The sequence below is a fragment of the Emys orbicularis genome, chromosome 18, assembly GCF_028017835.1.
Source record: "Emys orbicularis isolate rEmyOrb1 chromosome 18, rEmyOrb1.hap1, whole genome shotgun sequence".
Classification (NCBI taxonomy): domain Eukaryota; kingdom Metazoa; phylum Chordata; order Testudines; family Emydidae; genus Emys; species Emys orbicularis.
In genome coordinates, this window is record NC_088700.1 from 11174632 (window position 1) to 11187407 (window position 12776).

Sequence of the window (12776 nt, forward strand, 5' to 3'; positions counted from 1 at the left end):
CGCACCTCTGACCATCAGCTACATGTCATTCCCTACAGCTTAACTGACAAGGAGCACTGGGAAGCTGAAGAGAAGAGGTGCAGAGGATTAGCAGCACGATAGGGGGAAAAAAATCTGGTTTAAAAAGAAGCAATATTTAGCAGCACATCTGTCTCCCCCTCCCCCTTTCCCTCACTTCTCTTTTCACCTGAGTACAGTTCCCACCACACACCCAGTTACTGGTATCTCAGCATACACCATTATTCTGTTATTATGGAGCAACTTGCTAATAATTAGCCGGGGGAGAAAACAATCAAGTAGTGTCATCAAAGCAAGAATTATCTACTTCAGGGGTTCTCAAACTGGGTTGCAACCTCATTTTAATGGGGTCGCCAGGGCTAGACTTGGTGGGGCCCAGGGCCGAAGCTGAAGCCCAAGGGCTAAAGCCCTCGGTGGCAGGGCTCAGGTTTCGGCTTTGGCCCTTTCGCCCGGGGTGGCCGGGCTCGGGTGGGCTCAAGCTTCCGTCCCCGCCTCCTAGGGTCATATAGTAACTTTAGTTGTCAGAAGGGGGTTGCGGTGCAATGAAGTTTGAGAACCGCTGGTCTACTTCAAAGCTCCAATACAATACATCTGTTCAATCTGCAGGAGGCCTGTATCTCCAACAGTGATTGCTAAGAATAAGGGATCACATAGGAGTTGCCAGTCTGGAGGTCTACCTTGTCCAGTATCCGATCTCCAACAATGGCCACCACCAGATGTTTCAGAGGAAGGTGCAAGGAACCTCCTAATCCCCAGTAGGGTTTGGTTTAAACCCAAGGAAGTATTCACAGGAGTATTCTTACCAGCAGGTCCATAATATGCAGCACGTTTCTATGAAAGGAGTGCTGCCTTCCATTCATCGCCAAGCAGCAATGGTTTTGAAAAAGTCTATTCAAGCATGGCTAGACCCGGGAACTCCCCACACTGTGCACAAGCCACAGCTACTGCTGTGGATCTAGAAAAGCTTTGAAGTAGAGAAATCTACTTAAATAAATGACATTTCACCTCTGCATTCCCATCAGGTCATTACCGAGGAAACAAGCCTTCCAAACTTTCCACCACTGCCAGGGCCATACCCCAGCTGGGATTCACTGGAGGAGGGTTGGAGAGTTTGGAGTCGGTGACCAAGATGTCTCTGTTAACTCTCTAGCACTTGAATTGATGGGATGCACAAGCGTGATCTGCCGTTGCATTATAGGATTTAAAGAGGTTAAAGAAGGGTGGCAGCTCAGGCAGCACCAGCCATTACCACCCACTCTTCTGAAACAAAGACAAGCTGGAACTCCCACCACAAGTAGTGTTCTAGCAAAGGCATCAGAGGTACAGCAGGCTCAAATGAATATACATGTTTGTGAAGCCAATGAACAACACACAGATGGATAATTGGTACTAAAAGTCATCTGTGTGTGATAAAAGGAAGCACAGCCAACATCTCTGCATGAGTCAACCCCTTCTTGCCTGCAAGTCCAGTTTGCCACAGGGATATTTACACATGTGGTGACGCATGCACAGAGCACGTGTTGTACGTCAGACTTTGAGTTTACCTTTTGCTTTTCATTGGCATCCCATTCTGCTGGCTCTCGAACCGGGAAGCAGCTCCTCCACCGGCCCTTACCAATTGCTCCCCAAACCCTGCTGGTTCAGCCTTACGGCTCTGTCTGTCCACTAGGGGCCTCTGGCTTGAGAAACTCCTCTTTGCCAACTCTCTCTTCTCTCCCAAGCTGCCACTGGCAAGGCCACCATCCAGCTGCGCTTCACTTTCCAAAACACCATCGCGTCTCTCCCGTCTCTCACTGAAGTCGCTGCTTTCAGACGCTGTCTCCCACTCCTCATTGGCATGATCTGACGAGTTCTGATAGGACAGCTCAGGAGACCTCCTGCCAGAGACACCATTCTTCTCCACCGTGGTCAGCTTGGGTCTCCCGGGCCATTGGCTGGGCAACAGGCTGGTTCCACCTTCCTCGGGGTTCCACTGGCCGACAGATTCTCTCTCTTGTCTCAGGCGCCTGAATCGGGGGGGCTTGTCTTGACGAGGGGGACGCCGCCTCCTGAATGGCCTGTTTTCTATGTTCTCTTGATCTGCAGTGTAATCCTCCTGGAACAAGGGCCTTCTGTTGTCAATGTGATTCTCCTCAAAACTCCTGCCAGTGAAGGAGTCCGCATGCTTGTAAGAATCTTGGATATAGTCCCTGTCAGACTGTCGCCTAATCCCAAAAGTGTCTGATGGAGGGCAGTGGCTGTACTCCTGCCATGTGGTTCCCCCGCTTCTGCCCTGCCACTGGGAAGGCTCCTTCGCCATGAAGCCTCTTCGCCCGTACCCAGAGTTGCTCAGTCGTGGGGGCAGAGACCTCCCAAAAGCTCTCGGGGCCCTCACCTTGGCATCAAGGCTGCTGTGATCATCAGAGTAGACTTTATTGGACCTCCAAGAATCTTTGAAGTCTCCCTTCTTCAGGTCGCTCTCCTCCCTCTCTAGGAGGGAGCTTTCATTGCTGTTTTCAGAACCCCTCTGCCGGCGCCGCTTGGGGAGCTCCTCGTACTCAGACCCTTCACTATGTGTCTCGCTAGCAATCCTGCGCCTGGGCTTGCCCCTCGGGAAGTCTTCCGGCTGATTGAACTCCCGTAGACCCCGCCCTCTGCTGCTTCTTTGGTTGTTATAGACACCCCTGCCACTAACAGCAGTGCCACGGCCTCTGAAAGTGAACTCTCTAAAGCCTCTGCCTCTCCCTCGGCCTTGGCCTCTCCCACCAAAGGCTTGTTCCTCATCGATAAAGATCCAGTTGTTTCTTTTTGTGGGAGGGAGGTCATTAGACTCTCTGGAAAGCTTATTCTCCCATGCCCTTTCAGTCTTCTCCTCCTCTTCCTCCTCTTCCTCTTCCTCCTGAGATTTCTCAGCATCTTGGGTGAAACTGGCTTGGGAAGAACCCTTTTCGTCCAGCAGGTAATGAGTGGAGTTTAGCAAGGTTGATGAATCTTCTGAATCATTCTCCACCTTATAGACAGGTGCTTTCTCTTTTGCTGGGTGAGAGACCTCTTCTCCTTCTAGTTTAATCTTCTCCTGCTCTTTCTCCTTCTCCTCAACCTTGAGGGCTTTCAGGACTGGTTTTTTAATTGGGCCAGACCTCCGGGTCCTCCCCATCTGCTCCTGGTGCTGACTGTTAGTGTTTCTGTTCTCAGGAGCCCAATCCGTCTCTTCAGCAGGTTGCTTGCTGGCAGCACCTTCTTTCTTCCATGGGTCAGCACTAAATGACTGCTCATCCCTGGGCACTTCTTCATCTGCCTCTGCTGCAGCTTCCGAGGATTTCTGATGGTGGTTGATGTCCCAACCATTATACTCAGGTTTTTTATCAACTTGTATAAAGTCAGACTCCAGGGGAGAACACCGTAAGCTTGCATGGCGGGCGCCAGAAACGCATGCATCTTGCACGGTCTCCTGGTGCTGAAACAAAAGATCCTGGCCTATTCTTTGAGAAGATATACTGCTGTCAAAGTCAGCTTGGGCCTTCTTGTCAAAAGTGTTTAAGTACTCATCCCCTCTCTCCTCAAAGAGATCTCGCTGGGCATTTATGCCCTCTGATCTTCCAGATGAGGCAGAGTAAGAGCTGTCACTCCTGAAAAGGAACCAGAACAAAGTCAGTCAGTCAGTCAATGTGATTGAAGCACAGCTCCAGGTCTCCAGGCTGAACACAGTACAAATAAAGAAATAAATGCAGTTTAGTTATCTACTTTAAATCATGACAGATCAAGCTATAAAATACTTGACTGTTGGATTTATTGATCTGCCATGGCCCCAGTCTGCAATAGCAGAGCTGATGAACAAAAGTCAGTGGTTTCTGCACAGAAAATAAAAACAAGGGAGGTATACTCAGGAACTGAATGTGGAGTCAGCCTCCAATCTTTGTAGTGATTTCAAAATTAGCAGCTTGATTCAGAGTCATCAGAGTGGTAAGGACCACTGATTAAAAAATGAAATAAAATAAAAGTAAGAGACACCCATGAGTTAGCCAGAATTTTTGACAGCTGTCTACATAAGCAAAAACTGCCTCTCCCCACTGAGGGAGCTCCTGCAAAGCCCCAGGGCAGAAAGGTAAGGTCCAATGAGAATCAGTTAGAGTCTCTCTAGTTTTTAAAGTTATAAAGCTTTGATTACACATACTGGATTTAATCTTCTTATATGCAAGAACTCAATGGTGTTTTAGCCTATCAGTACACAGCACTCAAGGGAACACAGGTGACCAAAAATACCTTCTCCTGCTCTTTGAAGAAGTCTTATGGGTAGACCCCAAACCCACTCTTCAAGGGAAGAGGCGCTCCCAGTACAGTGTGCATGGCAGAATGGTACGGTTTTGCCCTCACCTGGTATGCAGTCCCTCGATGCTCATGTTCTCCGTCTGTTTTTGATGTGGTAATGGGTATCCTTTGTTCTGCAGGGATGTGTAGCTTTCCTGGCCCCACACTGGGGCAGGGTCCATGGAGGCAGCTTTCCTTTCCTGCTGCAACGATGGCTGACAGTTCTGCTCTTCAGACCTGCAGCCGCTCCCATTGATGGAGTCCTGCTGAATCATGGGCTTCATAATTCCTGAACAGAAGAAAGAATTCAAGCTGTAACACTAGAGGCGCATAGCCAAGCAGCATTTTACAGCCTTAGGGCAGGTCATCTCCCTCTCCCTCCTGGGTGGTAGATGAATGCACCCATGGAAACCTTCTTTTAAAAAGGAAAACTGAGATCAAGAGACATATAAAGAGGAAAGCAACTGCCTCAGAATGAAAGGGAAGCAAGGATCCTTAGGGCCGCTATTTAGAGCAACTTTCATAGCCAAGCCTAAGCATAGCAATACAGAACTTCACTGGCCTGGGAGCAAGGAGCGGAGGGAGGGGGTAAGAAATACAAAATAACCACAAACATAAGGCACTGGTTTACTCATCCTACTGTTTACATGCCCATCTCTGGCAAATTAAATAGAGGATTAATAAGTGCTAGGAGCATATAACCTGAGGCAGGACTTTTTGGCTTGTCCTACCTTTCCTTAGGGGATCTAATAAGGTTTTGTGAGTAAAACCATCTCCAGCCCACTCCTTTCTTTCCTTCTCTACCACAACAGACCCCTTCCCTCCATTCCTGCGGGGGGTCTCTCCCTGCTATGAAATGAGAGCCCCCAGGCAGCACATGACTAGGTGTGGGGGTACTCTTAGGCATTCCCTATGCCACCCCAAACTCCAAGTACACATCCTAGTGCTGCCTATTCATCAGCCCTCACCTCCCTTTTGACTCTTTCCAATCCCTGGAGAGGGTCGACAACACAAAGCAAGGATGAGAAGTCTGGGCCAAGGTAAGCTTGGTAAGACAGAAGACAGGATTTCAGGAAGGCAAAGCCGATTGGGATAGCTCCTCCCTCGAAGAGTCCTAACCTGCATCTCAACAGCCAAAAACCCACCCTCTTGTCTGGCACAGCACTCCTCGTGGCCTGAAGCCTTAGGAAAGTGATCAGTCCTCAAGGCATTATACACCTGGGGACTAGTCAGAACCCAAAAGAATGTAGCTTGCTCTTTGCAATTAATTCTTTACAGGTCACTGAATGTAAAGGTCCCATCAACTCTCAGTCTCATGAATCTAAGTTCTAGGGAAAAGGCCACAGATATGGTCCAGAAACTGAGTCAGGACAGCATCGGAGAGTAAGAAAGGCCAGAAAAAAAAAAAAATTACCTGAAGGATGAAGGGCCGAAGGGTAAAAATCCACAGGGGTACGGCCCTGAGCCATACGAGGGTCCATGTAAGACGGCATCATCATCCAGCGAGGATCAAAGCCAAGCATCTGAGGGTGTGGTGGGTAGAACGTACGCTGAGGATGGGAATGGGATGGTGGAGGATAGACCTGCTGTTGCTGCCAATGCTGCATCTTATACAGCTGCTCCTGGGTAGGCAGAACAATGAGACAGGTTAGCACAGACCTCAATCATTTGTATATAGCAGGACATGAGTCATGAGTGCATTTTCTTTGGTGTAGGCCAGCTTGCACACAAGCTTGCATTATAAACTCAAAAGAACCAAAGAATGTAGCATCCTTCCGCCTTGGGTAGGAAAGACAACAGATGTGGGCAGTTCACTACCAGGTTTGATAGGGAGCAGCCTGTGCTTCTTTAGATGCATACGTCAGCTCACGCTGAATTGCTGTCTTCTTCTCACAAGTATTCCTGGTGCTGCTAGATCACAGTATTACATTTCACAGCAACACATCAGAGACACAGGAGATTTTTAACAGCATTTTCCTGTCAAACACAATTTACTAATCTGGTTCAAATAATGTAGATGCTGCTTCTCACTGGAGGGAATTTGATCACTTGATATTTAGTGCATATAGATACTACTACTAAAACTTATTAACCAGAGAGATTACATTAAAAAGGAAATAAGTTCAGTTAAGAGAACATTAAAATCTTATAGTATTTCCTATGTATTATTCTGAAAGATGAAGCAACCATGAGGTCATCCCATTCCATTACCCTGACAGGGCAGGATACAATCCCCTGATAAAGGAATAGAACAGATATTTATCTGATTTGACATATGATCTTAGCCAAAAGTCCAGGTAGAAACTACACACAGAAGGAATTTTATATTCTGGGGAAAACCTTCAAAATGTAACAAAACCAATTAGAACAAGTTATATTTATTGGTCAAACCTGATTCAATTTTTTAAAAACTATGTTTACAAAGTTACCAGACGCTGCAAATGTTTATTAAAAGGTCAACTCCCTTCTCGTCCACTGAACCCCTCACTGAAATAATCATGGAGTATTTGTCACAGTATAAGAGCTTCCACTACAGCTCAATATCCCAGAGCAAGATTACAACTTCCCTGCAGGATCCAGCATTAGGAGAAGAGAAGCTGGGAGGGACAATAACAAAAGCAACATGTATTTAAAAAGACAAATCACTTTAATAATAAGCATCAGGAACATGGATATTAGCTAAGTAAGTTGTTTTTTCTACAATGTGCTCTCAATTCCAGGTATGCTTAGGTGTGAAAGGCCTTTAAAAGATACCAAACACGACAATCTTGGGAATCTTTGCTTCTTGCTACTCAAATCATCAACAAGGATAACATCAAAGGGAGTCTAACATTTCACTTAAACAGACTCCCTGATAACAAAGGCACTGAAGACTTCAGTTCATTCGTTCTAAACTAAATGAGCAGTACCAGGCAACTCTTGAGTCAGGATAATAGATTGAAGTAACCCATCCAACAGCTGCAATAAAATCAGGCTGCATCAAACAGTTACGTTTGAAAAGAGAGAATCTATTTCCCCTAAAAGCTAAGCCACTCCACCAACCTTACATGTAGGCCATTTCAGCAGCAGCATTTAGCCATTCTGTGGGATTCACACTGTATGTTACTAGCCACAACTAATACCATATATGCTATGCATATGACTGAATTATCCACTAGAAAGACAAAAGGACTTTGGAAATTTTGCCTATATGACACAGATGCAACCTTCCAGGCTAGCCAGAGCATTTTACTTCCTCCATGGAGACAACCAGATGAGAAAGGAACAAGTCACAAAGCCCTAAAGTTCTGACCCGGACACAACACCATGGCAATAAGGCAGGGGTCGGCAACCTTTCACAAGTGGTGTGCCGAGGCTTCATTTATTCACTCTAATTTAAGGTTTCACGTGCCAGTAATATATTTTAACTTTTTAGAAGGCCTCTTTCTATAAGTCTATAATATATAAGTAAACTACTGTTGTATGTAAAATAAATAAGGTTTTTAAAATGTTTAAGAATCTTCATTTAAAATTAAATTAAAATGTAGAGCCCCCCGAACCGGTGGCCAGGATCCAGGCAGTGTGAGTGCCACTGAAAATCAGCTCATGTGCCACCTTTGGCACGCGTGCCATAGGTTGCCTACCCCTGCAATAGGGAATCCCTTGCCCACCATTCAAATCTGTCACACTGCAAGAGAGAGATAAGGTGGGTGAGGTAATATCTTTCATCGGACCAACCTCTGTTAGTGAAAGAGAGAAGATTTTGAGTTACACAGAGCTCGTCTTCAGATCTGGGAAAGGTACTTAGTGTCACTGCAATGGAGTCAGCTTCTAGTTATGAGGTAAATCACAGTTCCAGCTCACAGCATGAGCTGTGTATTGGGAGACTGCAAAAGGAATGAATCCTCTTCTATCAGCCCATGAAGCAAAGCAGGACTGCAGTAACCGCTGTGACTTCCATATAGCTAGGGAATGGAATGGTCTGGGAACCTACGTAGTCATGGCCCTGCTTTTAACATGACTGCGCCTAAATACCCTTTGAACTCTGGTCTCATTCTTCATATTGTTTTTATAATTCAAAAAGGAGGGCAGACAAATAGTTTACGCCCAGGAGTTAGGCCCTGATTAAGGTTGTACTGAACCAAATACAAACAGAAGAGAGAGGATATTTTAAACAACAACATAAAATAGGTGCTGGCATTTTAACAGCTATATATAAGTAAATTTGAGCAGTTATTGTGCTGATTTTCCATATGAATATTACCCCCCTAAGGGCTTGATCTTGAAAATATTTCCATCCATCTTTGGTCTTGTCTTCACTAACATGTTAGCTTCAAGTGTTGCTCCTAATCTGACTCCCATCCGCAAACAAGAATCTCTAGCTAGAGTTAAGTGATGCTTTACACTCGAGCGAGCTAGCTTGCCTGTCAGGAGGTACAGGTGGAAGCTTGAGTGCTCGAGCTAGGAACACAGAAGGGATGTGGCTATTCTTTGCTGCAGATCTGATCACTCTGTGTTGCTGTTTTGCAGTGTGGTTACGCTCCCTTGAGTTAGGCTAGCCCAAGTGTAGATAACCTGAGCCAAATCTGCAGTGAAGACAAGCCTGTAGGGCTTTATATTGCTGTCCATCACCACTGTACTGTATCCATCTGTTGTCTCTTGTCTTATATTTAGTCTGTAAGCCCCCGGTGGCAGGGACCGTCTTTGTGTTCTGTGGTTTGTACAGAACCTAGTACAATGGGGTCCAGTAATACAAATAATAAATAGTAGTAGTATTTGAGCACCTTCCATGCAAGATCAATAGCAACAGTGAAGTGCCCAATGAACTTCAAGGAACCACTGGCACTTCTCCCTTTTCACAGAATAAAAATCCCTTCTTGGGGTAGGAATTTTAAGATTTGTTATTGCTGTTGGTAGGGGTTAGGAGTTGAAAAGTGTGTCACTGCTGTGAATGATTCCTACCAGGAATAACGCTGATATCGGACTTCTATGGGGACCACCTACTGGAGGAAAGCAAAGTACTACACCCAGCATGAAGCATTTGCAGGAGAAGCCGGGTGAGATTTAAAAGCTGCTTTCTCCCCACCATAGTGCAGAAGTAACCAAACAGGAAAGATGACTCTATTCTTAGCTTTCCATTTATCTACTGCACTGGAATCTTGGGGGAGACAAAATTAACAAAATAAAGTTTATGACAGCAGGTTGTATTATCATTTTTGACTGCAACATCCCTAATGGAATAGCAAGCAGTACAAGGAGATGAGAACCACAAGTGAAACTAACCTATCTGTACTAGCCACACAAAAGATGAAAAATAAAGCAAGACTTTTTAAAAAATATTCTTCCTGTGGTAATAATTCAAGATGATGTTAGTATGACAGGGAGGACATTTAGAAATATTGGATTTTGAGCTTGACAGCCTCCATTTTATATAAAGTAACTGTAGCAACCGTTAGTGCTGTATCTTTGAGTCACCAAAATACTTATCAACCACAATAATAATTATGGAGTAACATGACACTGAAGAGTAATTATTAAAACCCCAAGCTAAACATCAGGGCTATATTAATTTAGCGATATAATTAGGCTTGGCAGAATTCAATTTTTATTTTGTAATAATTTTGATGGGAAAACATCCATGTTCAATTTTTAATCAAATTAAATTTGCATAGTTGCAGGAAATTATGAGGGCATCAGACAATTATTGAATGACAGCAGACAATGAGATTCAAAAAGTTAAAAAGCTTTACAACTGTTAAAACACAAACTGTCAACATCACATGTTAAAAGATCCTTAAGCTGGTTCTCAGTCATTTTTCTTACCTTTCCTATCTGTAAATTTCACGTATTGTATATTTTCTTGCCAGTTTTTGTGTGCGTGCGTGTGTGCGCACGCGCACACGGTGAAATCAATTTTTACCATTTACCAATAAAAAAATCTAATCCTTCCAAGCCTAGATATAATTAACCTTTTTGTAACCATAGATGCTCCCCGTGAGACTGATGCACAAATGGCTACTCTGTGAAAGATTACAATGAACATCTAATCATTCCAAGCCTGGATGCACTCTTGTAGTGCTGCTCACACAGAAGTGGCTAGTGGCAGCTATAAAGGAGAGGTGGGGAAATCATAGTTATAGAGCAATCCAGGCTGGGCATGGCACTGAAGAACATTCTGTAATGAAATAAAAACTTAAAACCAACTACACACTTAAAATTCAAACCAATAAGCTGAACTGAAGGAGCCAATACAGGACAAAAGGGATGGGGGGGCAGCGTAATAGAAGGCAAGTAGCAGGCAAACTGCAAACACCATCTTTACACAGAACAGGGAGGAGGTGGACTGTGACACATTCCAGTTCCACACCCCGGAGACCCATTTGAGGCAGGGCATAATCACCTGCCAACCAAAGATGCAACAGTGGGCTCTTCTAGTAGGCAGACAGCTGACCACATTCCAGAACATGGGTACAGAGCGAGGAACTCTCAGTAGATGTATTTCATATTAGAGTCCAAGTCTACTAAGAAAATAGACCTATTGCACAAGGGTTTGACCGCCCCCTGCAGCCTCCTTTATTTCCCCTTCCATGCATGCCTGGGCCTGTTAGCACCCACCCACTCCCTGGGGAGCGGAGAGATCTCTGACATACATCTTGGTCAGTGGGAGTTAGGGGACATGTTCACAAGGGGCCTGATCCAGCAAAGTGCTAAGCACGCTTTGCTCCCACTGAAGGCCATGGGAGCCAAGGGTGCAAAGCACCATGTTGGATCAGGCCCACAGTGGCAGCGCTGCATTGGTAGGAGAAGACCCCACTGCTACACCTTTAATTTTGGCTATGGGAAGAGGAACCCACCCCTCTGTGTGTATTTGATTCCGATGATCCTGGCAACAACCTTACAACCCAGAGCTCTGTTTTAAAAACTACATAACCCTAAAATGATACTGCCAGGAGGCAACAAGACAAGTTTAGCATACAAGCCAACACTTCACACATCATTGTCTAGTACAGTGGCTCCCAAACTTGGTTCGCGGCTTGTTCAGGGTAAGCCCCTGGTAGGCCACGACACACTTTGTTTACCTGATTGTCCGCAGGTATGGCCACTCGCCGTTCCCGGCCAATGGGAGCGGCGGGAAGCGGTGTGGGCCAGGCCACTGGGAGCTGCGAGCGGCCATACCTGCGGACACTCAGGTAAACAAAGCGTCTCACGGCCTGCCAGGGGCTTACCCTGAACAAGCCGCAAACCAAGTTTGGGAACCACTGGTCCAGTGCTATTCTTTAAAGTGAATGGCAGAGACAAAGGGGCAAATCCTGCTCTCCCACCCATTGCTTCCCCAACCACAGAAGCCTCTAGATGTAGGACTGGAAAACACATCTTACAATGAAAGGCTCAAGGAGCTCATTTTATTTAATTTAACAAAGAGGTGGTTACGGGGTGATTTGATCACAGACTGTAAGTACCTACACAAGGAGAAGAAATTTGATAATAATGGGCTCTTCAATCTAACAAACAAAGGTCTAAAAAAATCCAATGGCTGGAAGTTGAAGCTAGACTCATTCAACTAGCAATAAGGCTCAATTTATTTATTTTTAAACAGTGAGGGTAATTAACAACAGGAACAATTTTCCAAGGGTTGTGATGGACTCTCCATCACTGGAAATTTTACATCAAGACTGATCAGGAAAAGTCCCATGGACTACAGGATGTCAGACTAGAACTAGATAATCACAATGGTCTCTTCCCGCCTCATAATCTCAGAAGCTATGAACAAGGGCTTGTAAGATGTGTGCAGCCTACACAGAAAATCTATATCCCCAAGTACAGCTCCGTAGGGGATTCTTGTGTCCAAGCATGCTGAAGAGCAGAGCTAGGAGGAAGATTCCTGTTTCCCACCCCCTGGACCTCCCTAGCACAAAGCCTGGTTACTTGGTGCTGAGCATAAGATTTGGCCCCAAATAAACAACAACATTTGATGAGGGTGTGCAGTGAAGAGAGAGAGAGAGAGAGAGAATGTGTGAGTGTGTTGGTGGGGGGAAGGCGGAGCTGTCAGACCTCTTACCTGCTGCTGTTGCTGCTGCTGCCTCTGGAATCTTGGAGGAAGTGATTTCTGGTATTTGTTGAGCTCTTGTGCTGGGGATGTGGCTTCTCTAATCTCCTCCTCAGTGCTGTTTTGGGCAGCTACTGTTGTGGCTGTGGTTTCCTCTTCTAGATAACCAACAGAGACATCCTGTGCATGAAATTCAGAAGTAGCTGGGGGGATGAAAACAAGATTGGATTAAGTTCTGCTACCCACAAGAATAGCCCACATTATAAAGCTGCTAGCTTAGGCTACCTGTGAGAACACTGCACATACGAGCTGTGAGCACATTGTGATTGTATTACACAGGTGAACTCGCCATTCCACTCAATTATACTCTACCATATGTACAGTATTTCAGCTGCTATCTTCCTTCGACTGCCCTAAAGATCATTCCATTTTCCTTCCTCTGCTC

The 12776-nt window shown here is 45.4% G+C and overlaps 1 protein-coding gene across 4 annotated transcripts in view; it reads right to left on the minus strand.

Moving 5' to 3' along the window:
- The window catches only part of PRRC2B (proline rich coiled-coil 2B), a 73257-nt gene that overhangs the window by 23478 nt on the left and 37003 nt on the right, over positions 1-12776 (minus strand). For all 4 annotated transcript variants that reach the window (XM_065418839.1, XM_065418838.1, XM_065418837.1 and 1 more), the window contains exons 13-16: positions 12344-12534; positions 5720-5927; positions 4372-4594; positions 1563-3626 (exon numbers count right to left, since the gene is read on the minus strand). In XM_065418839.1, coding sequence (XP_065274911.1) covers positions 1563-3626; positions 4372-4594; positions 5720-5927; positions 12344-12534 — 2686 coding nt within the window. The remainder of the gene's footprint in view (positions 1-1562; positions 3627-4371; positions 4595-5719; positions 5928-12343; positions 12535-12776) is intronic.